This window comes from Electrophorus electricus, chromosome 1, assembly GCF_041902795.1.
Source record: "Electrophorus electricus isolate QZ-2024a chromosome 1, ASM4190279v1, whole genome shotgun sequence".
NCBI classification, from domain to species: domain Eukaryota; kingdom Metazoa; phylum Chordata; class Actinopteri; order Gymnotiformes; family Gymnotidae; genus Electrophorus; species Electrophorus electricus.
This window is the reverse complement of record NC_137497.1, coordinates 25,191,415-25,217,250: the sequence shown is the minus strand read 5'-3', so window position 1 is coordinate 25,217,250 and position 25,836 is coordinate 25,191,415. Positions and strand designations below refer to the sequence as shown.

General features: G+C 40.7%; 1 protein-coding gene across 10 annotated transcripts; it reads right to left on the bottom strand.

Moving 5' to 3' along the window:
* Window positions 1–1,283: 1,283 nt before the first annotated feature.
* Window positions 1,284–23,051, bottom strand: LOC145657544 (uncharacterized). 10 transcript variants are annotated; one of them, XR_014123308.1, is made up of 12 exons: window positions 22,877–23,051; window positions 19,294–19,462; window positions 18,649–18,702; window positions 18,281–18,333; window positions 17,591–17,801; window positions 17,106–17,158; window positions 15,479–16,724; window positions 15,024–15,056; window positions 14,617–14,636; window positions 5,314–6,318; window positions 5,070–5,172; window positions 1,284–4,004 (listed from the first exon to the last, which is right to left on the bottom strand). XR_014123308.1 is itself a non-coding variant. In XM_081713006.1 (10 exons), the coding sequence occupies exons 7-10, from the start codon at window positions 16,668–16,670 to the stop codon at window positions 3,579–3,581; spliced, it is 588 nt and encodes a 195-aa protein (XP_081569132.1). In that variant the 5' UTR covers window positions 16,671–16,724; window positions 17,106–17,158; window positions 17,591–17,801; window positions 18,281–18,333; window positions 18,649–18,702; window positions 19,294–19,462; window positions 22,851–23,051; the 3' UTR covers window positions 1,284–3,578. The 10 variants fall into 10 exon arrangements, 3 of the variants coding, with proteins under 3 accessions (XP_081569132.1, XP_081569134.1, XP_081569123.1); XR_014123304.1 differs by having other exon boundaries at window positions 16,562–16,724; XR_014123299.1 differs by having other exon boundaries at window positions 5,314–5,444; window positions 16,562–16,724.
* Window positions 23,052–25,836: the final 2,785 nt, after the last annotated feature.

Genomic DNA, 25,836 nt, shown 5'->3' with positions numbered 1-25,836 from the left:
CATCTCTCCTTCTCTCAAATTCTCTATTCTCACAAAATTCTCAAAATTGGGGTGTGTTTTCTTGACTTATAAGCATTCATAGAGTTTGTGACTGAGACAGATGTGTGATCAGGTTTTTTCAGACACTGTCAGTCAAAGACAGGAGCGGCAGGTTCTGTATGACAGTTGTAGAAACACAAGCTTCGTTTAGCCGTGGTCACGTGACATGGCCGTTTTGCGCCACACTTCGGGTCAGTGTTTCAAAACGCTGCGCTTCAGAAACTCCAAACAACCGTAGAAACGTCAGTAATGACCGTCCGATCCCAAACTATAGCTAATAATACAGATAATGAACTATACAGGGAATCTGAACTGTCCACTAAGGATTTGGACAACACTAAAAATGGCTGAAACTGAACAGGAAACTAACTGTAAAAAACAAACGTTACAGCAGCAACTTTACGTTTAGGCCAGAGGAGTTTAAACTGGGAGCATTTGGAAAGATTACTGACTAACTACGACTTAAAATCGAGATTTACAATAACTGACAACGTATATCTGAGCCAGTTAAATATTATTTAAAAATATAACTGTGCGATCGTACTGGGCCATTTTAGTGTCCGTCATTTTAGATGCGTACCGTTAACTTCACCAGGACTTTAATCTTTACATTTAATCCACGTTTGGGTGGACCTACGATTTAAACAGAACTATGTACTTACAAGACACGCTGTTTAAACTGCACCGACATCGCATTTTAACAAATAGGATTAATTTACCGTGAAATATTTTAAACTATTTAAATATTTTAAATATCTCCAATCTGCCAAACTTTCAATAATGGTGACAGTTCAGACAGTTCCTTTTCTTGAGAAGGAACTAACTACAGGAACATCAGTGGGCGTAAGTAGAGCACATGTCAATCATTTTCGTATGAAGCCAATTACACAACCGATTTCTTATTCCAGTCATTTTTTGTTAAGACAATCATCAGCCAAAGTTAGCTGTCCATCATTTTGCTGCAGCCAATCATAGACTAAGCAGTCTATACAGCCAATGGCTTCACAGTCCCGCCTACACGGACTTGTTTTGCGGCTAGGCTGAGAGTAAATCTCCACTATGTCGGCAGGTTGAAACATTTCGGAACTTAACAAACCATTTTGTTTGTAGATCTAACTTACGAATGATTGTAATTTAGATAATGGCTGAATGCTGGGCGTGTGTGTCTCTGTGTGTGTGTGTGTGTGTGTGTGTGTGTGTGTGTGTGTGCGTGCTTATTTCAAGTACTGTGGAAAAATTATTTATTAGTTTACCTGTATTTGGTACAGCAGAAAACTACATGGCATACTTAATAATAATAATGATAATAATAATAATAACACAATTAAATTCATGCGAAACATAACTACCAGTTTGAGGTTTTACATTTGGTGTGGATTTTTTGAGAGAATTAAACTTCTTATTAAATCACATTAGATACAATCACAATAGATAACTCCATATAACATTAACACATAATATTCTACATTGTAAGACAAATTTAGGAGTCCTAAATAAGAATATTATATTGTATAATAAACACCGAATACAGAATACATAGAACACACAGAATACATAGAACACAGAACACAAAGAAGACACAACACATAGAACACATAAAACACAGAGAACACAGAACATAGAACACACAGAACACTTAGAACACAGAACACACAAAGCACACAGAACATAGAACACAGAACACATAGAACACAGAACATAGAACACAGAACACATAGAACTCAGAACACATAGAACACACAGAGCACACGGAGCACACAGAACATAGAACACAGAACACAGAACACAGAGCACATGGAGCACACAGAACATAGAACACAGAACACCTAGAACACATAGAACACAGAACACAGTCTAACAGTAAAAGAATAGCAGTAAATGTGTATTAGCATTGCTGGTTACATAACAGTTGATCATTTACATTTTATATTAAATAAATGCCATGCAGAGGAGATAAAGATGCAAGACAGTAAGAATAAATAACAGCTGGATCACTGGCAGTGTTCTTCTGTTAGAAGAAGGAACCAAACACAGGTTCCTCATCATATGAAAACTGTATTCAACTATTAAGTGAGCTATCTATGAGTAAGCTATCTAGGTGTCCTTTATAGCAGTCCACAGCCAGATTCCATTGAGAACTTCTAGCCTCACTACAGAGTGTAATCAATGACTAGTGGGATGTCATAAATTTGCATATGACATATTTATTAATTATTTGATATTACCTTTTAGCACACAGATCTCTATATAACAGTAGAAAAGAGAAGATAAAAATGGATATAACAAACTTATTCTCAGCTTATTCCTTTCATAAACCTAAAATTCCCCACCCAACAAAATCCTACATAATTATACTAATTACACCAGAACACAAAAATAAAATACATGGCAGGCCTGATTCAAACACAACGGCCACTTCACTCTAATGAGCACAAAAAATGACAAAAATTTACCCTCCCATGGTCAGTCCTCAGAGACCCAGGACGTTATCCATCTTAAATGCCAAATGACACTCTCACTCACTCACTCACTCACTCACTCACTCACTATCTCTCTCTCTCTCTCTCTCTCTCTCTCTCTCTGGATGGATGATATAGTAAATGATAAAGTAACAGTCTTGACAACTGCAGTATAAGCAGGTTATCTTCTTCCATTTGGGATGTTATAACTCGTAGCCTACTAGTCTAATATGCTACTTTGGTACACTAAGTGAAAAGAAAATAAAGCTTCACTTAGTGTCACGATTGGCCACCCTCCTGGCGTCCCCGTTTCTATGGTTTCCCTGTCGCCTCTTTGTTTTCCTTTACTTCCTTGTTATTATTCCATTCCTTAGTTTCGTTTTCTCCACCCCTCATGATTTACACCTGTCTCTTGTTTAGCATCCATTAGATCATGTATTTAAGCCCTGTGTTTTGTTTCCCACGTTGTCGGTTATTTTGGTTCATCTAGTTGGTTGTAGGTTTGGTGAACCATGTCTGTCTGGTGTGTCCTTCGATTCGTTCAGTATGTGAGGTTCTTGTTGTTTTGTGCCCTAACCTTCATTATCTTTATTATTCTGGTTCAACTATGTTTATTTATGTTTGTTTGTTAATAAACTCCCTCTGCACTTGCGTCCATCCCCTCGCCTCACTTCATGCTTTAACTTTATGCTTAGACACTTCTCACAACACACCCATAAGCCAGTTAGACACAAAAGAGTATTATGCATTCTTGATCTGAAAACCCAAATCACCACTGTACTCTAGTACATTTAGTAATAAGTGGCAACTTGGCAGAGGTGGGGCCACAGTGGTTGGACGAGCAACCTTCCGATTACAAATACAAGTCAAGTACCTACCACTGCCACAGATCTCCAGGAGCAGGGGGTGGGACTAAACTGCTGGGAGACAGATCTCCAGGAGCAGGGGGTGGGGCTAAACTGCTGGGAGACAGATCTCCAGGAGCAGGGGGTGGGACTAAACTGCTGGGAGACAGATCTCCAGGAGCAGGGGGTGGGGCTAAACTGCTGGGAGACAGATCTCCAGGAGCAGGGGGTGGGGCTAAACTGCTGGGATACAGATCTCCAGGAGCAGGGTTGATGTGCACTGGTCTACACAGGTCCATTTCAGAGTCTTTGTCCTGCTCCTCTGTTCAGTCCCTGTGTGCCCCTCACTCAGTGCTGACCTGCTGTCTGTCCCTCCCTCTCTGCTTCTCGCTCTGTAGCTGTTGAGGTTTGGCCTTTTTAACAGGAGGTGGAGTCTGTTTCCTCTCCTCCTCTTTTCTTTTCCTCCTTCTGCTTCCCCCCTTCCACCCCTCCCCTTGCAGTTGCTGGGGCGACTGTAGTGTCTTTTCCCTCCAGTATGGTGGGCTTCTTGTTTTTTTTGCGTTTCTTGCTCTCGGGAAGGAACCCTTTCTTCTTTGGCTTTGGAGCCTCCTGCTCCATCTGCTCTGCTGCTGCTTTCTTCACATTCTCCACTCGGGGCTTCCTGAGGAGACCACGAGACAAAGATCTGACACAACAAACCTGAGGAGACCACGAGACAAAGATCAGACACAGTAAACCTGAGGAAATCAGGAGATAAAGATCAGACGCAGCAAACCAGAGTAGACAAGAAGACAAAGATCATTTACATATATTGCATTTAGCAGACACTCTTATCCAGATGACTTATAAAATGCTTTGTCATTTACTCATAAAATACATCCCAGCTAGTAGAGTAGGTTAGAATCCAATATACCAATGAGCTAGAACACTGTAGAAATACAGGGATCCCTGCTGATGCCTAGAAGTACAAGATACATGAGGTGTATCTAAGTGTAAGTGTAATAAACAATAAGTACTAGTTTCTTAGATAACATCAGTGTTATAAACAATACCCTACAATAAGTACTAGTTTAGTTAGTCAATATAGGAGCAAGGTCAGTGGTCATTTAAATAAATAAAAAACGAATAGATGGGTCTTCAGTCTGCGTTTGAAGACTGCAAGGGACTCTGCTGTCCAAACAGCAAGTGGAAGTTTATTCCACCATCTGGGAGCCAGAGAATACTCTTGATGCTTGTCTTCCATGAGACTTGAAGCATGGTATTTCAAGCTTTGACCACTGACTTCATGTATGGAGGGGCTTGACCATTTTTTATGTAGGCAAGCATCAAGGTTTTAAATCTGATGCATGCATTTACTGGAAGCCAATGAAGGGAGCACAGCAGCGGAATAACGGGTGAACTTCGGAAGACTGAAGACCAGTCGTGCTGCTGCATTCTGGACCAGTCGTAGAGGTCTGATGGCTCTTAGAGGAATACCAGCAAGTAGCAAGTTGCAGTAGTGGAGCTTTGAGATCACAAGAGACTGCACAAGTACCTGGGCAACTTCCTGAAAGGGCTGAATCCTTCATATGTTACAAAGGAGAAATCTGTAAGACCGAGTTAGATTTGAAACATGAGAACGACAACAGGTTGTCTAAAGTTACACCCAGGCTATAGGCAGCTTTGGCTGGTGATACCAGGGAGTTCTCAAAGGAAACTGTGATGTCATGGTAAGAGTTGGGTGTACCTGGGATGTATAGAAGCTCTGTTTTACTGGGATTGAGCTTCAAGTGGTGGGCTGTCATTCATGATGCAATGTCAGTCAAGCATGCTGAGATACATCTGGAGACCTGTGTGTCAGAGGGTGGAAAAGAAAGATGTAATTGAGTGTCATCAGCTTAGCAGTAATAGGAGGAACCATGAGAGATTTGACTTTTCCAAGAAAACAAATATACAAAGAGAAGAGAAGGGGGCCCAATACTGTGGAACACCTGTGGAACCCTGTGGAACACCTGTGGCGAGTCTACATGGTTTGGATGTGGATCCTCTCCATGTCACCTGATAGGACCGTCCCTCCAGATAGGACTGAAACCATTTCCATGCAGAGCCAGTCACACCAAGCCTGGAGAGAACAGAGGAGAATGTTGTGGTTTACTGTGGCAAAGGCTGCTGAAAGGTCTAGAAGAATCAAAACAGATGACAGCTTGGCAACTTTAGCAGCATGAAGTTTCTCCATAACTGCTAAGAGGGCAGTTTCTGTAGAATGTGCCAGTTTGTAGCCAGACTGATTGGGCTCATGCAACTGGTTCTGGATGAGGAAAAGAGACAATTGATTATAAATTTCTTGTTCAAAGGCTTTTGAAAGGAAAGAGAGAAGTGATACTGGTCTGCAATTGGTAGCATTGGAGCCATCGAGTGTGGCCTTCTTGAGGATTGGTACCACCCTGCTGGTTTTGAATACAGTTGGCACATGTCCCGAATATAAGGAGTTTTTGATGATGACAGAGATGAAAGGAAGCAGATTGTCTGGAACAGAGTGGAAGGAATTTGATCTAGCAGACATGTAGTTGGATTGCTGGAAGTCAGGAGTTGAAGAATTACATCTGAGGAGAGGAGAAAAAGAAGTCAGAGAGTTGGATGTTGGGGAATGCACACTGGTTGGAAGAGTGGGAACAGAGGAAGAGGAGTGGTGGATTGCTGCAACCTTCTCCTCAAAGAAGGTACTGAAATCCTCCTGAGTAAGAGATGAGGAAGGAGGGGGAGGGGGAAGATTAAGGAGAGAAGAAAAAATAGTGACGAGCTTGTATGGATCACATGCTGATGATTCAAATTTTTCTCTGAATTTGCAGATGTTACTTCCAGTGAGAAATTGAAAAGGAGAGACTGGTATGAGCTGAGGTCTGAATCTAGGTGAGGTTTCCTCCACTACCCTCCTTAGTTCTCTCCTGTGGCAGCAGAGTGTAAGCCAGGGAGCACGTGGGGAGGACTTTGCAGGTCTAGAGGAGAGAGGGCACAGAAGATTAATTGATGAGGAGAATGTAGAAATTCAAGTATTTGTAACTGTATCCTGTCACGGTTAGTCCCTCCCAGCTTCCATGTTCCATGTTTTCTCTGTCTTGTGTATTTTAGTTCCATGCCGTAGTTTCATTTTCTCCACCTTTCGTTTGATTGCTCACTCCTGTCCCTTTGTTAAGTTCATGTATTTAAACCATGTCTGATTCCCTGTGTTTTTGCTATTCATTGCATGCATTTGTGTGGAATATATTGAATGTTTGAATGTATTGGATGTATGTAAGCCCATCTTTGTTTCTAAGCCTCTGTGTCTGTTAGCCTGTTTGATTCTAGCTGTTTTGTTTTTCCTTAGCCTCCGTATGTTACTTCTTAGTTTCTGTTATAGCCTGCTTTCCCTGTTTGCCTTTGTGTGTTTTTGGTTTGTCATTACTTCCCTTCGTTTATTCTAGCCCTTGGTTTATTTATCATGTATTCTCTGACTCTCCGTATTGGTAATATGACCCTGGGCTACCCTAATGACCACGACTTTGGATTTGCCCCTAATAAATCTCGCTCTTCTCTGCGCGTGTCCGCCTCCTTATTAATGGGGCTGGGGATGTAAATAAAAGAACACAGCTTTTTCAGTTAATCCAATTTAAAGGAATTGATGTAGAAACTCAGAGTGATAGACAGAATGAAGCAAAGTGGCTGAGAGAGTGAGAAGGTAAAGCTTTTCTTAGTCACAACAGAACCATGTCTGGGGGCGTGGCTATGTCACGTCTGGGGCCATGGCTCTGCCCGTTCCCAACAGCTGGGTTCCACAATTTGTAGTGGAGGATACTGAGGCTCTTAAAGTAGTCGACCTGCTTGGGATATGTGCCTTGAAGTCTGGTACTCTACTCTCAGATCCTGTGGAGATTCATAGAAGAGCAGCACAATTTTACACTAGGCTATATATCAGTGAATATAAATCACACCAAGAGTCGGAAAATATTTTCTTAGATGGTTCTCCTCAGGTAGAAGAAGAGGCTGTATTGGGTCTCGAGGGGCCACTGTCCCTGGTGGAGTTGCAGGATGTCCTTCAGAGCATGGAAGGTGGTATTGATGGTATTGATGGACTGCCAGTGGAGTTTTACAAATCCTTCTGGTGTGTGGTTGGAGAGGATGTGCTGGAGGTTATGAACGACAGTCTCACAAAAGGGAGCACGCTTTATTTGTAGGTATAATTACACACAGAAGAAGAAAGCGCAATGTCAACTTCTGAATTTCATTTTATGGCAATCTAAGATGGCAGTGTGGATCAGTAGGAAGTGTTTAATTGAGGGTCAGAGAGACAGCAGTATTGTAAATGTGTTTAAAAGATTGGTGAAGAGTCGTATAGTGTTAGATTTTAAGTTTTATTCTGCTATGAATGATATGACTACTTTTGGAAATATTTGGGGTTACAATGATGTTTTGTGCTCTGTGACAGATGAGGAAGTGGGTTTTGCTGTTTCTTTAATTTAAATGTTCTTTTTCCTTTTTGAAATTGTATGCTGTGTTTGAATGTGTATGAATATCATAATTGATTATTAAACGTTATTGAGAAATCTCAGAATGTCTCTCTGTCCTTCTCCGTCTGGCTCTCTCTCTCTCTCTCTCTCTCTCTCTCTCTCTCTCTCTCTCTCTCTCTCTCTCTCTCTCTCTCTCTCTCTCTCTCTCTCTCTCTCTCTCTCTCTCTCTCTCTCTCTCTCTCTCTCTCTCACGAGTCCAGGTCTCGGAGAGGGAGAGAGAGAGAGGGAGGTGACCCAAACGCCAGATTGAGGGAGAGACAGTGGAACAGAGAGAGGGATGTGCGCACAGGCACCCAGACTCCGCATGGAAAGAGAAAGATGGAGAGAGAAAGATGGAGGGCTGCACGGCGACCCAGACTCCAGATGGACAGATGGAGTGAGAGAGAGAAATAGAGGGAGAGAAAGAAAGAGGGTGAGCCGCATGGGGACCCAAACTCCAGATGGAAAGAGAGAGAGAAAGAGAGAGTAAGTAAGAAAATGTAAGTTCAAGTAAAAAAAATCATAAATTCTCCAACCCCAATCAACTTCAAAACACTCAACTGAATTTCCCTTAGAAACCTATATAAGGAAAAACAGGAAATTATTTTCCCTCCAAAACAACATGGAAGCTTCTCCACAAAAAAAAAAAAATTCACAGGTATTTATTTTTCTCTTAACCTGTTTTACTTGCTTCATTAAAATATACAAACGTTCCTGGCCAGATAAACATTATACTTAAACTCTAGTAATATATTATAAGAACAATATTTAATCTCAAATACTTACACATATTTCTCTTCCTCTGCAGGTCCTCACTAAATAACACTATTTCCATGTTAACCATCACTTAATAAATCACATCATCAATAAAGTTTTACGAAACAATTCCTGTGTGTTAATTTACATGCACACATATATATACACACACAGCACATGTGTATCTCTAACACAGTCCATATGTACACACTGTGGTGGAGGGTAACTGTCACAAGACTTTACACTCATACTGTGTACAACATCTCTATCTCTGTCACTCCGACATTCAGAAAACAGAATGAGAAACCTTTCACAGTTTCCAAAGATTTCCACCTGATTGGAAAGATTTCTGTAGATTTGTACAGAGTTTAACACAGTGAGGTTATGATTCCACAGCATGTGTAACTTGTAGAACAGTATTTATTTCATATGTACAGAAATCAACTGCAGCTCAGTCCTTTATTGGAGCATCATTTATTGTGTGTGGTGTGTGTGTGGTGTCCTTTGTTGGAGCATCAGAGTTCTGGTTTACAGATTGTCATTTATACTGTGTGTGAGTGTCAGAGAGAGAGAGAGAGAGAGAGAGAGAGAGAGAGAGAGAGAGAGAGACAGGTGTATTGTGTGTGGGAATGAAGAAAGAAGTGTGTGAGAGGCTGCGTGTGTGAAAGAGGTGTGTATGTGAGAGACAGGTGTACAGTGCATGTTTGTGTGTGTGTTTGTGAGAGAGAAAGAGAGAGGTGGATTGTGTGTGTGTTCGTGTGAGTGAGTGTTGTGTGCGTGAGACAAAGTGAGGTATAGAGTGTGACAGAGAGAGATGTGTAGTGTGTATGTGTGAGAAAGAGAAACGTAGTGTGTGTAAGAGTATTTGTGTGAGAGAAAGAGAAAGGTGTAGAGTGTGTCAATGTGTGTGTGTGTGTGTGTGTGTATGAAAGTGTAGCGGTTAAACATTTTAATAAATTGTCAGTAACAGTTGATAAGGTTAATTGGGGCACGACCCTGATTAACAGGAAAATATTTATGAATTTTAAATAATTTATTAGTGATTAATAATTCAGTCTCGAATCATGAGAGTCGCCAATTTGATATGTGATTATTGCACGTCTACCAAACATTATAATATCACTCTGGGCTCGCAGACGTTATAACCAAAGTATGTTTATTGAATAAGCAGAGATAAGAAAAACAATCATTGACTAGGATTCTATTAATGACCAGGAGTGTCTAGTTCATTAGACTCACTATAACGATCATAACCGTGTGAAAATGATCACTGATGATTTGTGGTGAATAAAAGTAGCTAACTAGGCTAATAACGAAAAAAGAAAAGTGAAACTGTGTTAAGCAACCTGTGGGAATGACCAACGGGCAATCTACTACTATCTAATCAACCAAAACAAGACAAATTAAACTTATTAATCAAACAAGAGTCGTGGTGAGAGAACACGAGTGACGTGTAATAGATGTGTCAGGGGGAAAAGGGGAAACCATTGAAGCAGCTGAAGGGGGAACTAATTCTAGGAGTAAGGAGGTTGTATCACAGGTGAGAGGAAAGAGTTAACTAATCTAATCTGATGTATAAACAATAAAGTTACTAAAGTTACAACCGGTAACATAAAAAGGGAAATGCCTGTTCTCACGACTCACTGGCGCTCGACCACGTAAAACCGTCTTGGTGGCAAAGAGAGAGAGAACCAGCTTTCCATTCCCATATACACTGCACACATTGAACATCTACCTGTGTTGGTGTGTCCATTTTATTTTTTCTGTGTGCTTCCTCAAATATTTTAACTGTTTGTGTACATCTGTAACGGTGAGTGGTAAGGAGGCAGACGCATGTGCAGAGAAGAGCAGGCTTTATTAAGGGCAAATCCAGAGTCGTAGTCGTTAGGATAGTCCAGGGTCATAGAGCCAACACGGAGATTTACGGGGATACATTATAAACCAAAACACATGAAGGCAAACAAGGGAAGCAGGCTGTAACAGAGGCTTGGAAACACGAAGGCTAAGACAAACAGTCAGACTAGGATACACAGAGTACAAACTTACAGATACAGATATGGGCTTTCAAAAATATCCAAACATTCAAACATCCAATACAACCACATTTAATAAACAGCCAAGACACAGAGAGTAAGACAGGGTTTAAATCAGGAACTTAACAAGACTAGAAACAAGGAACATGTGTGGAAAACAGATGAGGAGCAGACAAAATGAAACCAAGAAATGGAACAACTAGGAAGTAAAAGAAAACAGACACGATCGGGAAACCACGGAGACAGTGACGCCAGGAGGGTGGATATATTTGACAACATCCAAAAGCCAACATGAAACACACTGCTGATATGATCTACAGAGTCATACACAAGTTTCAGACTCTCTCTCCTGGCACCCCAAACGTCACAATGGGAGATTTTAATCATTGTAATATGAGAGACTCTCAAAGATGTCCAGCAGTACATTATCTGCCCTACAAGAGGAAATAAAATCCTGGACCATGGTCATGTGTCTATAAAAATGCCAATAGAGCATCCAGGAACCCCCACTGGGTGTGTGTGACCACCACACTGTTCATCTGGTCCCAGTATATAGACCAGTTTTAAAGAGGGAGGAAACAAAGTCTAAAATGGTTCAGGTCTGGATTGACGATGCAGTGAAGTGTCTGCAGAGTTGTTTTGATTGCACAAACTGGTCAGTTAGGATTAACGGTTTTAATGGTGATAGGGAGAGACACCAGACCAGTTAGATTTAATGGTTTTAATAGTGATATGGAACTGCCTGAGGCACTTAATGCTTTTATTTGAGATTTAAACAGTCTCACTCTCTTCAGGTAAATAGAGTGTTCAGATATATACAAGTACACAGTAAAACACAGCACACACACTTCTCTCTCTGTCTGAGGGGAACAGAAAGGTGACGCGTGTGGGGTGGGAGCAGTCATATCCTGATCATCCAGCGAGATTTGATTACTTGTATCAGGTTCTCTGTAGAGAGAGTCTGACTGGACGCTGTTACTGGGAGGTGGAGTGGAGTGAAGATGCTGCTCTAGCAGTGACATAAAGGAATCAGCAGGAAAGGAGTCACAGATGACTGTGTGTTTGGATTCAATGTAAAGTCCTGGAGTCTGTACTGCTATGACAACAGTTACACTGTCTGGCACAATAAGAAGAGAACTGACATCTCTGCTCCCCCCTCCAGCTCCAACAGAGTAGGAGTGTATCTGGACTGGCCTGCCAGCACTCTGTCCTTCTACAGTGTCTCCTCTCACACACACACACACTTACACATGTTCCACCCCACATTCACTGAGTCCCTCTATGCAGGGTTTAGACTTTGGTGGTCTCATTCCTCAGTGTGTGTGAGAGAGCTAGAATAGCCTCCTGTGTGCTGGAGCAACACCAGAGTCTGCAGGGAAACACATACTCCTCTACACACACAACTGATGAACATCATAATACACACATGCTTGTTGAGTATAAAACACATACACACAAACACACACACACACACGTTACATCTCTCGCAGTATACACTACCTCATGAACACACACACACACACACACACACACACAATGCAATCATAACCTCACTGTGTTAAACTCTCTGTACAAATCTACACATTAAACATGGAACTCTTTAGAAACTGTGAAAGGTTTTTCATTCTGTTTTCTGTGTGCTGGACTGATACAGGTGCAGATGTTGTACACAGTATGAGTGTAATGCCTAAAGGATTTTTACAATAAAATACTGTCAACACTCAAAATCTCATACCATAACACCAAAACAGCACACACTGGTGAAACTGGGTAAACAACACAGTAGACAGTTAGATGCACTTCACATCTCTCTGGTCCTCACACACTCAGATAAACACACACAGCACACACTGAGGTGCACCCACACACTCACATAGGCTCAATCAGCCAGGCCCCATAAAGGTCCAGGGCCTAAATTTAATTAAAAACACCCAGTCAGTCATAACTTCATAAATAGCACTTATTTCTCTGTGTGTGTGTGTGTGTGTGTGTGTGTGTGTGTGAGAGAGAGAGAAAGAGTGAATGAGAGGAGGAGAAGAGGAGAGTTGTGCTGTCATCTGCTTCCTTCAGACTTTCTTCATGGTAAAAGCTTTCCGTTCTTTCTCTGCCACTTCTTTTCTCAGAGAACTTTCAGAGCTGCCTCTTTCTTTCCTTTGATGTTATTGTCTCTCAAACTTAAATATCCCCAACTGCCAAATAGCCCCCCACAGCCCCTTAACAGCTACTCCATTATCCAAACTGCCCTCACCAACTTCACCAACAACTTAATATCCCCTCAACTACCCCAACAATTAAATACCCCTAAAAAACAGTTACCCCATTAGTCAAATAGCCCTCAGCCTCAACTATTCCACAGCCAATTACCCATCAACCCTAATTAACCCCACAGCTAAACAGCCCTCAGGCATGATTTCCCCACAGCAAAATAACCTCTCAATCCCAATGACACCTCATCATAAACTAGCCCACAAAAGCAACTACCCCAACAGCTAAACAACCCCTTTGCCTCAGCTACCCCACAACCAATTATCCCAACCCTAATTACCACCACCTCCATATAGCACTCTAGCACAAGTACCGCCACAGATAAATAATCCAAAAACAACTATCCAACAGCTAAATAACCCCTCAGCCTCAACTTTGCCACAGCCAATTAGCCTTCACCACAAATTACCCCCACAGCCCCTCATTAACAACCAAATCAGCCAAATTGCCCTCAACAAATTCCCCCACAGCTTAAAAACCCCTCAACAACAGTTACACCATTACACTAAAAGCCCTGAACTACAACTACCCCAACAGGTAAATACCCACTCATCCTCAACCACCCCACAGCCATAGCAACACACTAGCAACCCCTTGACACTCCATAGTAACCACTAGCAAGACCATAGCAACCAATTGGGAACCCATAGCAGTGACCTGAGATACCACAGCAACCACCTAGTGAGACCATATCAACCACTCTGTAATACCCTAACAACCACCTGGGATACCATAGGAAACACCTATCAAGATCCATAGCAACCACCTAGCAAGACAATAGCAACCACTTGGGACGCCACAGCAACCACATAGCAACTTCCTGGGAAGGCTCAATAGTATTTCAGGATTTCATTTTATATGTAAACTGCATTTGATATTTCACAGTATTTATCATGTTATCAACATTAAAAAAAACACTAAACAACCCCTCATCCTCAACTACCACTCAGCCATTTAACCCTCAACCAAATTTACCCCCACAACAAAATATCCCACATTTACCCTAGCAACTCCATAGCAACATCTTGGCAACATCCAAAACAACCATCTAGGGACTCCATAGCAACCACCTATCGAGACCATAGAAGCAAATTGGTAACACCTTAGCAACCACATTTATTATACTAATAATCCATGATTACAGAAATATAAATGTGGACATCAGTGTACATTTACAGCATTTGATGACTTATAAAAGTGCTTTCTAGTCTCTATCAAATACAGATGCTCATGTGAAAACAGAGAAGTAAGTGTCAATAATACTCAAGCTAAAGTCCAGCCTAGAGGGGAACTTGAATGTGGGCCAAAATGTCATAATTATGTTATGCATTATCTGTTATTAATTAATATGTTCTTAGTGTGTTTACCCTTTTATTAGCAGCAAATAACCTGAGTATACATACACACTAGGGATCCCTTGCATTACATGTGTTTAAACAGAATCCAATATGACATATGACCAGTTATAAAAACACTTTGCATTCTGAAGTTAGCTGACTAACCTTGTCTTGCATTGAGTACAAGTCAAAATCCATTGGTCGATTTCATATGTGGACAGCTAACTCTTTGTATTGTGCACAAAAATACTCATATGATAAAAGAATTTAAACTTCATATATGCATTGTTAATTTACACATTCAAGTACACTGATATTGTCATATAACGGACAATCTCAGTAACTTCAGAACCACCCCAGTTATGTAACTTTCTACTCACCTTTAATGTAACTGACAGACCTATGGACATAGAAACACAAAATAGAAATATTTAAACTTATGACATGTCTAAAAAAAAAAACATTTTATCTTGCAAACAATGTCTAAATTCTTGTAAACATTTTATGTGATTTCTTTCAACTTATATGATCCTGCTTTATATTAAGAGTGCATTTTGAAGAGTTACTGAAAGAACGAGTGAGCTATCTGGTGCTTCCATATACACCTATAAGTTCATTTATTACATCTTGATCTACTGACTGCAGGTGTAATGGCAACCTGCAAACAAGCATGAGAACAGAAACACATTCATTTCCATCATGTCATACTAAGGTCACTCCATACAGTACATAATCAGGCCCACATGTCAATGATATGAATTATGAATTTGTATCAAATTGCACTTACACAAACCGTCAAGTGTTTCACCAGCTGTTAAACCTGCAAACAGTGTAACAAAAGACAAACAAAATAAGAAATTTGACAAAAAGTTACCTTAACAGGCTACAATATCACTACTAACAGCTATAGCTAAATACTATAACAGTCACAGATTAATATGAAAGCTTCATCTTACTTTTAGGTGTCACGGTACGGTCCCTCCCCCCTCAAGTCTGCGTGCGTGTGCATGTCTGTGTGTTCGTATTGCCACGCCCTCTTGTGTTGTGCACCTGATCCTTGTTGTGTGTAGTTGTCATGAGTATATATAAGTCTCGTTTCGTATCGTCAAAGTTGTCGGTGTTTTATCCAAGTATTGTTAATACGTGTATGTTTAATGTGTAAATAAAACGTATGCTTATGTTCGATGTGCCTCGTCCCCGCATCCTCCTTTACCCTCGTCCGTCACAGAAACACCGACCTACCAAGGATGCCTGGGAAAGGCAAAAAGAAGAAGGGAAAGAAGGGAAGTCAATGCCCTCCCACAGCACGTGTAGCGAGGTCTCCCGTGGTCCTGGGCACCCTCCTGACTCCAGGTGCAGATCCAGGTACGGAAGCAGGGGAGGTGTACGGAACCCCCGGCGGGGGACCTGGACTGGTACAACGACTTCCAGTACTCAGAGTCGAACTCTGTGGACTCATACTGTCCAACGGAGAGGCCTTCCCTCATCCTGGCCTCGCTCCAAGGAACTACCGGGAGGGAGGAACCTGCTGAACAATTTTGCGGGGGCCCTGTGTATGGTCTGGGTTCGAACGGTGCAGAGTCCTATGGAGAACAGCCGGATCAAGAGGACCGCTACTGGGAGATGGAGTCTGCTGGGTCCTACGATCCCTACCTGGATGATCATATGGGAGACACAGATTATGGAGAGACAGAGGAGTGCAGCGACGTCTGTCTGCAGTCGGAAAGTTGTTCCGATTGTGAGGAGGAAACTTCTATGGAGGTAGAGTACCCTCATAGGGATCTTCTCTCCCACGGCGACGCCAAAAGCTGACACAGCAAGGAGCCTCCAGCACGCAAGGCACCGCCCAGGACATGCCGCCCAGGTGCGAGCTAGCGAACAGAGGCGACTAGCAGGGAGGCACTATTGTCAAATATGGACACTCCCTCGCCTGAGGCGAGGCACTCTAGAGCGTATGCACCTACGCCGAAGCAGGCAAAAAGGCAGAGGCACCAGTACCAGAACCGGGACAGTGGCCGCTACCTAGGCTGGCGAGGGACACTTCCTGCCAAGATGGTCAGTCTTTGACCCAGTCGACAACTGGGGGACTGGCTGGAGTTCCTCCCCCCTTCCCCAGGCTCTTGAATTTGTGTGGGGTCATTCATGTGCCTGTGCCTGTCACCGTGTCTGTCCCGATTACACTAAATGTACCGGTCGATTTGTTCCTCTTTGTGTCTGTGCCCGTTAGTGTATGCGTCCCTGTCTGTCATCGTCTTGGTCCCCGTCTTTCCCCCGCTGCCCTGCTCGCACTGGCCCGTGGTGGGTTGTCTGGTCCTTCAGCGTTACCTTTTGGCATTGGTCTCGGGGCCGCAGCCCGGTAGTCGCGCCCTTGAGGGGGGGCTCTGTCACGGTATGGCCCCTCCCCCCTCAAGTCTGCGTGCGTGTGCGTGTCCATCTTAACCCTCGTCCGTCACATTAGGAAATATGAAGTTTAACGCTATCTGTGAACCTATGGAAAGAGAAACACACCATTATCTTAATGCAGTGATTATATAAGCATAATATTAACAAAGGGCTGAGACATTGTTTCATTTACCCAGATACAAATAGGCTTTAGCTAGTTAATATTTTTGTATGCGTACTGTTATGTACCTGTCCAAGCTTATAACTGCATTTTGAATGTGCATTTTACAGAGTTCAGATCATCAATGGTCAGTTTCTGAACACTGCTAACCAGGCATTTGTTTAGGTTATAAACCATTTTCAACAAAGTGTTAGCACTGTCATGGCAGTGGCATTGCTGTGAAACATCAGTAACAGTAGTGTTGCCAGGGTTTCATGTGTGTCAGTGTCATTGGTAGGTTAAGAAAAATAAAAAAATACTGCTGACCTGTGATCAGAAACGGATGAGTCATAATGTACTGGACGATGGTTAACCTAAACCTTGTATGGAAACAGACAGGATATAGTCTTTAACTGAACATCTACAAGCTGTATCTACAAGGTAGGTGTTTCTATTAAGGTGGCTGGAGAGTGTATAGATTTTTGCTGGTTGGCCAGTGTAACTTGCAAAAACAAGCAATTTTGTGGAATACTCTCTTATGATTCAGCCAGTAGCCAATTAGGTCTCGTTTAAATATCTATCATATTGCTTTGCATTGGCACATGGAATAAGTAAATTATAGTTGTGTAGACATAAAATTATTGATAGCACATTCCTGAGTCAATTTGGACTTGTCCCAAAGGTACAACTGCTGCTATACCTTGTAAGTTTATTTTGGCCAGCCCATAAAAATCTTTAGTTTCTTAATCCTTTTCCACCTGCACCTTTACAAACTTACAATTTAGGAAAAAAGAGAGAAAAAACTGATTTACCTTCATAGCTGTATGGGTAGTGGAACTAAACTGAATGTCTTCTTTGTTTTTTTCTAATATAGAGGTGACTGATTTCCAGGTCATCCGACATGCTGATTTTGTGTAGTGCAACTTCTCTCCAGAGAGACACTTCATGCGTGCTTTTTTCCTGAAAGTAGCCCAAGTGGTCGGGCTGAAACGGCCCCATCTTTTGGAGTTTTATGGTAGTCAACTTTAAAAAACAAATCAATAATAAAAAGACGAGGCTATTTAACATAACATTCATTGCATTAATACATAATTGATGGAACACATCCAATTAGATTCTCAAATACTGAAGATGCCATTGTATTAAAAGGCAAAATCAACATTTGCTGTGGTGCTTTCACTGACTCACAGTTTATGTAAGAAAGTGTATTGTTAGCCATATGCTATTTGGAAATGATTTCATAGACAGTATTTATATAAATGTTCTTAGATACAATATATAAAATTCATTTACACTCTGCTATTGTGAGGACACCAATGGACAAGATCTAAACAGTCAATCGAGTTTAGAGTTTAAAAACAAGTGTCATGTTTGTCATTTCAGTAATGGCTTGTTATGGTCGGTATAAGATATGTGCAGATTAAGGTAAAATTTATCTCTTATGACACTATGGGTCATAACACATATTTAATTAGGCTAATATTTTTACAAATAATACTTACACTGACAACCCTCCCTGAGAGTGCACACTAGTCTGCTTTCCAGTCAGGAAGGTCTTTATAGGTTGGGGAGGGAGGACAGACAGCATTATACTTCCAGATCTGAAGATACTGTGACCTCATCTGTTATAAACACTCCTGTGGATGGACTGAAATACATTTTAGAGCTACCATATTTTTCTGATAAATTGTAGCCATTGATGAAATAAGACAACCAATCCGATGATAATCATCATTTTTTTAAATGGGCCACTACAAAATGCTCCCCGTCAGAGAGAGCACAAGTAGCAACCCTCTTGGTGGACTTAACCAGCACACCTTCCACTAATGTGTATGTCTCTGCTCTCTCAGCTGTATATGTAGCCACTCACCTCACCCTCACAGGCGCCGGCCTGGAATATGGAGATACCAGTTTGGAAAACATTCTAAGGTATCAAGAGAAACAAACCAAAATTAATGCTAAAATTGATGCCTAAACATTTTTAAAATCAGCATTAATGTACATTACTCAGGACTGTGTTAATAACATGTTTGAAAATGGATTTCGATAAAAGGAGCTTCTTTGCATTTAACCAGATAACTCTGTATCCCCAGCTAGTGAAGCTTAAGTGCTATTTAATTGTTGTTTGAAATAACAATCAGTCATTTTCAGTAGCACAGGTCATTGTACCGCAAATGTTAACTTCAGATGAAGTGGAAATAAATGGAGGGTAACCACAGAAAAGAAGAAGAGATCATCACTCACTAAATATAACTTCATTCATTCACCCACAACTGATAACCAAGATGTCTGAGAGAAAACTTGCACTGTGTCCGACACAGACAGGTTAACGAGCAGCTAGTTAGCTCGGTCTGTCGGTCTGGCCACTAACTTCGCCCATTAAATCTCGCTTTTACAGTAAAGTGTGGACATACAAAGACGGGGAATAAAAGCCATAGTAAGAAATTGAGCGCAACACTTAGAAAAAAAACAAATTGCAGGGAAAATGTAAAAAAGGGAGCCTGGCTTCACTTACCAAATGCTGTAAGTCAGAAGTGTGGCAGGATGCTGGGACAGCAACGGGATGGCAACGGCAGAGCCAATACAAATTGGAGAAGCACATTGGAACAGACCAATGGTGCTCTGCGGCCTTTTGGAGAATATTGGAACAGGCCAATGAGAGGACGCAAGCTCTCTGGAACATACTGGACAGAAAATCAGGGTCAGTGGAATGAGTCAACATATTGAGATGGACAGACCCACAAAAGATAAAGAAAATGAAAGCTAAACACGACAGAACCAATACACTGACAGAAACACAACTGGGAACAGGTTACAAGGCAACAACATGAAATGAAGAACACAGGCGATATGAACAGCGAACATGATAGGACCTTAGTATAAATGGAGGCTTAGTACAATGAACACAGGCTGAGTGAACAATAACCGGTGACAAGACTGGAGAGATACAAGAAATATATACACGAGTTAACAAGGAATATATACACGAATTAACAAGGAACAATTAGAAACAGGAGAAAACAGGCAGAACAACCAGACAAGGGGGAGTAACAGAAAAATCAAAACAAAGAAGCTCATGGAAAGAAAACCATGTTGTAAAGCCAAAACAGAGCTTGACAGGATTGCTAAAGTGACCGAGATGACAGGGAGGGGAGAACCGTGACAATGCAGAGTAATAATAATAATAATAATTACTCAGATATGCAGGAATATACAGTGCAATAATAATTACTCAAACATGCAGGAACATACAGAGTAAAAGTTACTCAGGCCTACAGGAAAATATAATTATTCAGTCATATAGGAAGAGTGTTCCAAAGTAGGACACTGAAGGCACTGACGTTTATACCTAAAATGTTTGTTGAAAGACATTTACTCTACAACACTGTGCTCCAATATTCCATCATCATCATCATCATCATCATCATCATCACCATCATCATCATCATCATGTCTTTTCACCCTCGTTGAAGCACACTGGGATGTGACGCAGCTTACATATGTAGTACAGACCTCATCCTGTATCTCATCATCATTACATATGTAGTACAGACCTCATCCTGTATCTCATCATTACATATGTAGTACAGACCTCATCCTGTATCTCATCATTACATATGTAGTACAGACCTCATCCTGTATCTCATCATTACATATGTAGTACAGACCTCACCCTGTATCTCATCATTACATATGTAATACAGACCTCATCCTGTATTTCTTCAGCAGTGCTCAGTTTCTCACCTCACGATGATGCCTGGCTGGATATTCTAAACTCAACAGTGATACTGACACATATATCACCTCCAGCAACACAAACTTGTACAAGCACAAGACCCACAACCAAGCTAGTACCAGGTCAGTACTATGTCAGTACCAGGTCAGTACTGTGTCACTACTATGCAGGTATTAGGTCAGAACTAGATCAGTACAGTACCAATATCAGGTCAGCACTATGCCAGAATCACAAATAGGGATTCTTTCATCTCTAGTCAAAGCCAAAGAAATACCTTTTTCAAATAAATACACATGGTTTCTAAAATGACTGTATAGTTGTATAAGCAAGCACTTGAACAAGTAGTCAATGGTTAGGCTCCTGGGAGTGTGGATAGATTCTCCATGGATGTTTGTAACACATTTACAGATACTCATGACCAAGTGTACAAAGTAAACAATTACTTTCTACCCAGTAACAATTAAATAACAGAACAGAACAGATGTTAAAGTCCCATGTGATCAGCACACCTCTAACACCCTGTGGGCAGCTGGTCCACATGTCCTGTCATACACAAAGATAACCAAGGTCCCTTTAAAGTAACACCAGAGAGTATTTCTTGTTTTAGTAGTCAGTGTTTACCTGGTCATAATATTAACCTAGGTCTCAAAAACAGACATGATTTGATTGGTTATTAGATTACATCCAGGTTCTGATGATTCTAAACTTGTAGGTAGTGGGAGAAAGTTAGCTTGTGTGTTTAATTGCATAGACAGTGAGAGAGGACAAAGTCTTTATTGTATTATAATGTCTTTGATTAGGAGCAGAGCAGATGTACATGTATTTCATAATCTCTCATTATCTCATATAGTGATTTAAAATTATAATAATACTAGTATTACTAACATGGTATAGAAGATTTAGAAGATTTTTGCTGGACCCAGGAACGCTGCTTGGCACAGCGTGGCAAGTAGTGATGGCAAACGCACTGGCACTTTCTTCCTAACTGTATCAAAAAAAGGTTCATTACTCGTAGCTTCATGATACAGTGCACAATAGCGGCATCTGGTGGCCAAAACTTCAAAGTGCTTTGTGCATCTGGTTGGCAAGGGATCTTTATTTATTTAGGTAGTTAGTTAGTTATCTATTTATTTATTTCCATCTTTTAAAACTTGTGCATGTCTTCAAAATCTCATTGCTGATGTGGGTACATACATCCAGGGCAGAATACCTTGATGGCTGAATAATGTGATGTATTCTATTACAATACATAAAAGAGTAATATATTCAGAATACATTTAGAATGCACCCAGAACACATCTTACTAAGTCATATTTAAGAGCAAAACAATTTTATATATTTTAAATTTAAGTTCTAAATTGTGAACAGCTTATCACTAAACAAAACTGATAAAATGCCATCAATTTATGACTTTATAAATTAAAGAATAATACATTATTATTATTATTATTATTATTATTATTATTATTATTATTATTATAGTGTTCTTATAAAATACTCTACTTTATTTGATGGCAAAAGTTAAATGTTGAAAATTCAGAACGCTTTTTCTCACTATTTCCGGCTCTGTGGTCACTTGACCATTGTAGAACGAATCGCACTGTATTGTGCGCTATATCATGAAGCTTCGAGTAATGAACCTTTTTTTGATAGTTAGGAAAACATGAAACATTACGTGTTTCACGTTCAAGTTCGACATTTAGCGGTGAGTTTAAAAGTGTTTATATGTCGATGTACTTCTGATTACCGTCCAAATATGCGCGCTAGTTGCCAGAAAGTCTGATTTATGAACGCAACTAGCCAACTACATAGATGATAAGTAAATATGTAATATTTAGTGCAGCTGTTTTAAAGTTTGCATGTCTGCTAAGAACTCTGGTTGTTCTCGCGGACTGTTGAACGGGTTCATGTGTTCATTTAGGGACTTTAGCTCGTGCACCAGACCAGAGTCTTAACAAACATTATCGCGCTTGTGTGAGAAGCTGAGAGGAGACGCGAGTAGCTGCTTGTTGTGGCACTTCGGCTCATCTCCATGAGTCATGGACTTGTGAGTATCAGACCAACCAGCTCCGTGTGTCTCAGACGCTTCATTCTCCACTTGTGCACCAACGAGTTATAACACAAACGCTTGTGAACATCCACGTGCTATATTGACCAAAAGTACGAATGTTGCTACATAAACTAACCGGTCACTTTATTAAGAACACCTGCCTTGCACCTACAGTAACTGTTTACTTTAGTACATACTGTAACGCTTGGAGTTAGTCCTGTTTAAATTATACTCCAACCCAGATTAGCAGATCTTTGGAACTGGTAGAGAGAAGCGTGTGAAGCACCTGGAGGAGATGCGGACCAGACTCACTCAGTTTAGTAGTAAACTTGCTGGTTTTTCACCACGTGACACAGGCTCGCTCCTGGAGTATTGTAGGCAGCTCAAACATGAGTTGTAAAAACATCCAAAGCTCATAACGCGTTACTAAAGAAGTAAATAACGATAAATGAAGAGCTGGGTCCAGCAACGTCCGTCACGTACAGTACAAAACCAACTCTTCCGCGTGGCCTACGTGCACACGCCTTTTACGTAAACGTAACTTAAGGGGACAGTCCGCAAATTACTGACCGTTACAATACTCCTGTTTTATAGGTGCATTACAGAGTAATTCATTCTGCATGTTGCCAGGAACAGCTTATCAGCCCAAAGAAAAACTGTTTCAGGTTTATTTCCGTGTTTGTCATGAACATTTAAGGCTGGTAACTGCATCCACTGGCGGAGTTTTAGGTTTTCTGGGTCATCAAGTCTTTCATGAGCTGGATCAGATGGGCAACTGTGCAGGGCGGTGGGTCCGCAGAACCTCATGTGTGTTAAGAATATTCAGACAGGATTCATTTGACATGGCAAGGTGTGGTAATGTAATTATTTTTTGCGTTCCTCAGTGATTTTACTCTCGCCATGTCAGTCATTTTACCTACTGCAGCGTCAGCAAGAATTCTTGCGCCTTTTTCCTGCTATAAATGGCTATTTGCTGTAATCTCAGGGGGTTTTAATCCCGGGCGAATATCCAGGGTTCACATATCAGAGTTTGGGCGCTTTTTTCTCCAGTCACGGAAGTTCTCGAGTAGGCAAATGACTTCTCAGAGGTTTTAAGTAAATTTCCCTAACCTGCTAATGTTCAAACCCAAGTCATTATTACTATAAGCAGTTTCATTAAATGCCAGAATTTGTGCAGAAGATGTCTGAAATATTCTGTGATTTCTTTCAACTAAAGCTGCGTTTCACACGTGGATGTTTTAGTGAGACGGTGATACATAAATTCAGTAGCCACTTTAGTCCTGTTTCTTTTATGGCAGGGGGTATAATCAGGGTACTGTAAATAAGTGACTTTTTAACTAATAGTGATCACTCTGAGATTTACTCAGCTGCTCCTACCTGTACAGTACTGACTGGGTTCTCCTGTCTCCTCTGTGCAGTACTGACTGGGCTCTCCTGTCTCCTCTGTACAGTACTGACTGGGTCCTCCTGTCTCCTCTGTACAGTATTGACTGGGTTCTCCTGTCTCCTCTGTACAGTACTGACTGGGTCCTCCTGTCTCCTCTGTACAGTACTCACTGGGTTCTCCTGTCTCCTTTCTACAGTACTCACTGGGTTCTCTTTTGTCTCCTCAGTCATGCTGAGCAGGTGTCACTGTGTTCTGCTGTTACAGCTGCTGACAGTCATAGCTGGTAAGTGGACAGAACAGGTTCTCTTAGGTCATCAGAATTTCATCCTTGACTTTGGTGTGTTAACCGGACTATTGTACCGGCTTGACCTTTATCTTTATTTAATCTTTTTTATATTTAATAAAATAATTATTCAAATAAATTAAATGTATACATCCTGATGGTTGTTTCTAATAATTCATTTTGCGCTGCACAGCATAAACAATATCATCCATTTGTTTAACATTTAAAAGGATTGTAAACATATTTATTGCATTGCTGCTATTCATGAGAACTGTACTATATAACGCACTGTGGATGCTCGGCTCGTCGTACCTACTGTATAACTACAGTGTCTGTCTCACTCATAGACCCCATTCATAGTCAGATGGCTAAGGCAGCATGAACACAGTGATGCTTTACTAATAATGTCGTAACCCTTTCTTCAGAACACTGAGAAGGTTTAGGCTGCTATAGGCCCGCCCCCGGAGTGAGAAACCTAAAATTAATTAATTTCATTGGACAGATTGCCTGTCATTTTGCTAATAGACTTGCATTTCAGAAGCCTTTCATTAAAAGATCACCAGAATGGTCATGTAGACACAGACATAGAAGGCACAGATGTCCCTGCAGCCGTACTAATGAGCAGTATCAGTCAGTTCTGCTCTTACATAGAAATGCATCTTTGAGTAACCAAGAATATTTAAGTAGCCTGAGTGAATGGGTTGATTATTTTTTGTTTTTCTGTATTTATAGAGAGAGCATGATACCAGTTTCTCTTTACTGATCTGATACTGATGTCTTGCATTTGAATGTCGTCTAATATCAATACCAATCTGATATTTTTCCATTAAAAGCCACTGTGGTTCAGTTGTGTAGGGAATTATTTTTTGTATTATATATGCTGTATCATGCATGGATATAACAGATAAAATAAATAACATTCTAAATAATAAATATTGTTTACAAGTTGATATTTATTGCCTTGATATGAAGCATTGGGTCATTTTCCTCTATAAATAATATTATTATAGACTAATATTGGGTCTAATATTTGGTTTAATTAGTTTGATTTGTTTTTCTTTTTACTTTCAGGACTTGTTTGGCAATCTGATGAAGTTTTAGTTCATATATATGCAGAAATATAGAAACTTCTAAAGAGTTCCTAAGCTTTCAAGCACCAGTGTAACATTTTAAACTCTCTTTTCTTAATGTCTCTTTCAGGCTCTTTTCCTTCAGTAAAGGTGAATCTTCATGAAGGGAGATCTCTCCCTCACCATCACTGATGCTGATTACACTAAGAGGACCTGGTACACCTGCGCCTGTAATGATAAAGACATCTGTGATGTGAGTCTACAGATAGAGGGTAAGTGTCCTCATGGATTATCTAGTTATTGTTACTAAACCATTATTTATGTAGACAGAGAGAACTTTTTTTATCTGGGGTATATAAGGTAGAACATATGAAACTTCACAAACATCAGATATGTGGGGAAGAACAGAAGGAGCTTGTATAATGTTTAAATGTTTATATCAGATTTGCAGTTCTGAGGTTACTGCAAATCAGTTGTATATTACATAGAAGTTGCTAATTGTTTTTTTTTCCACAGCCTGTAATTCTTCAGT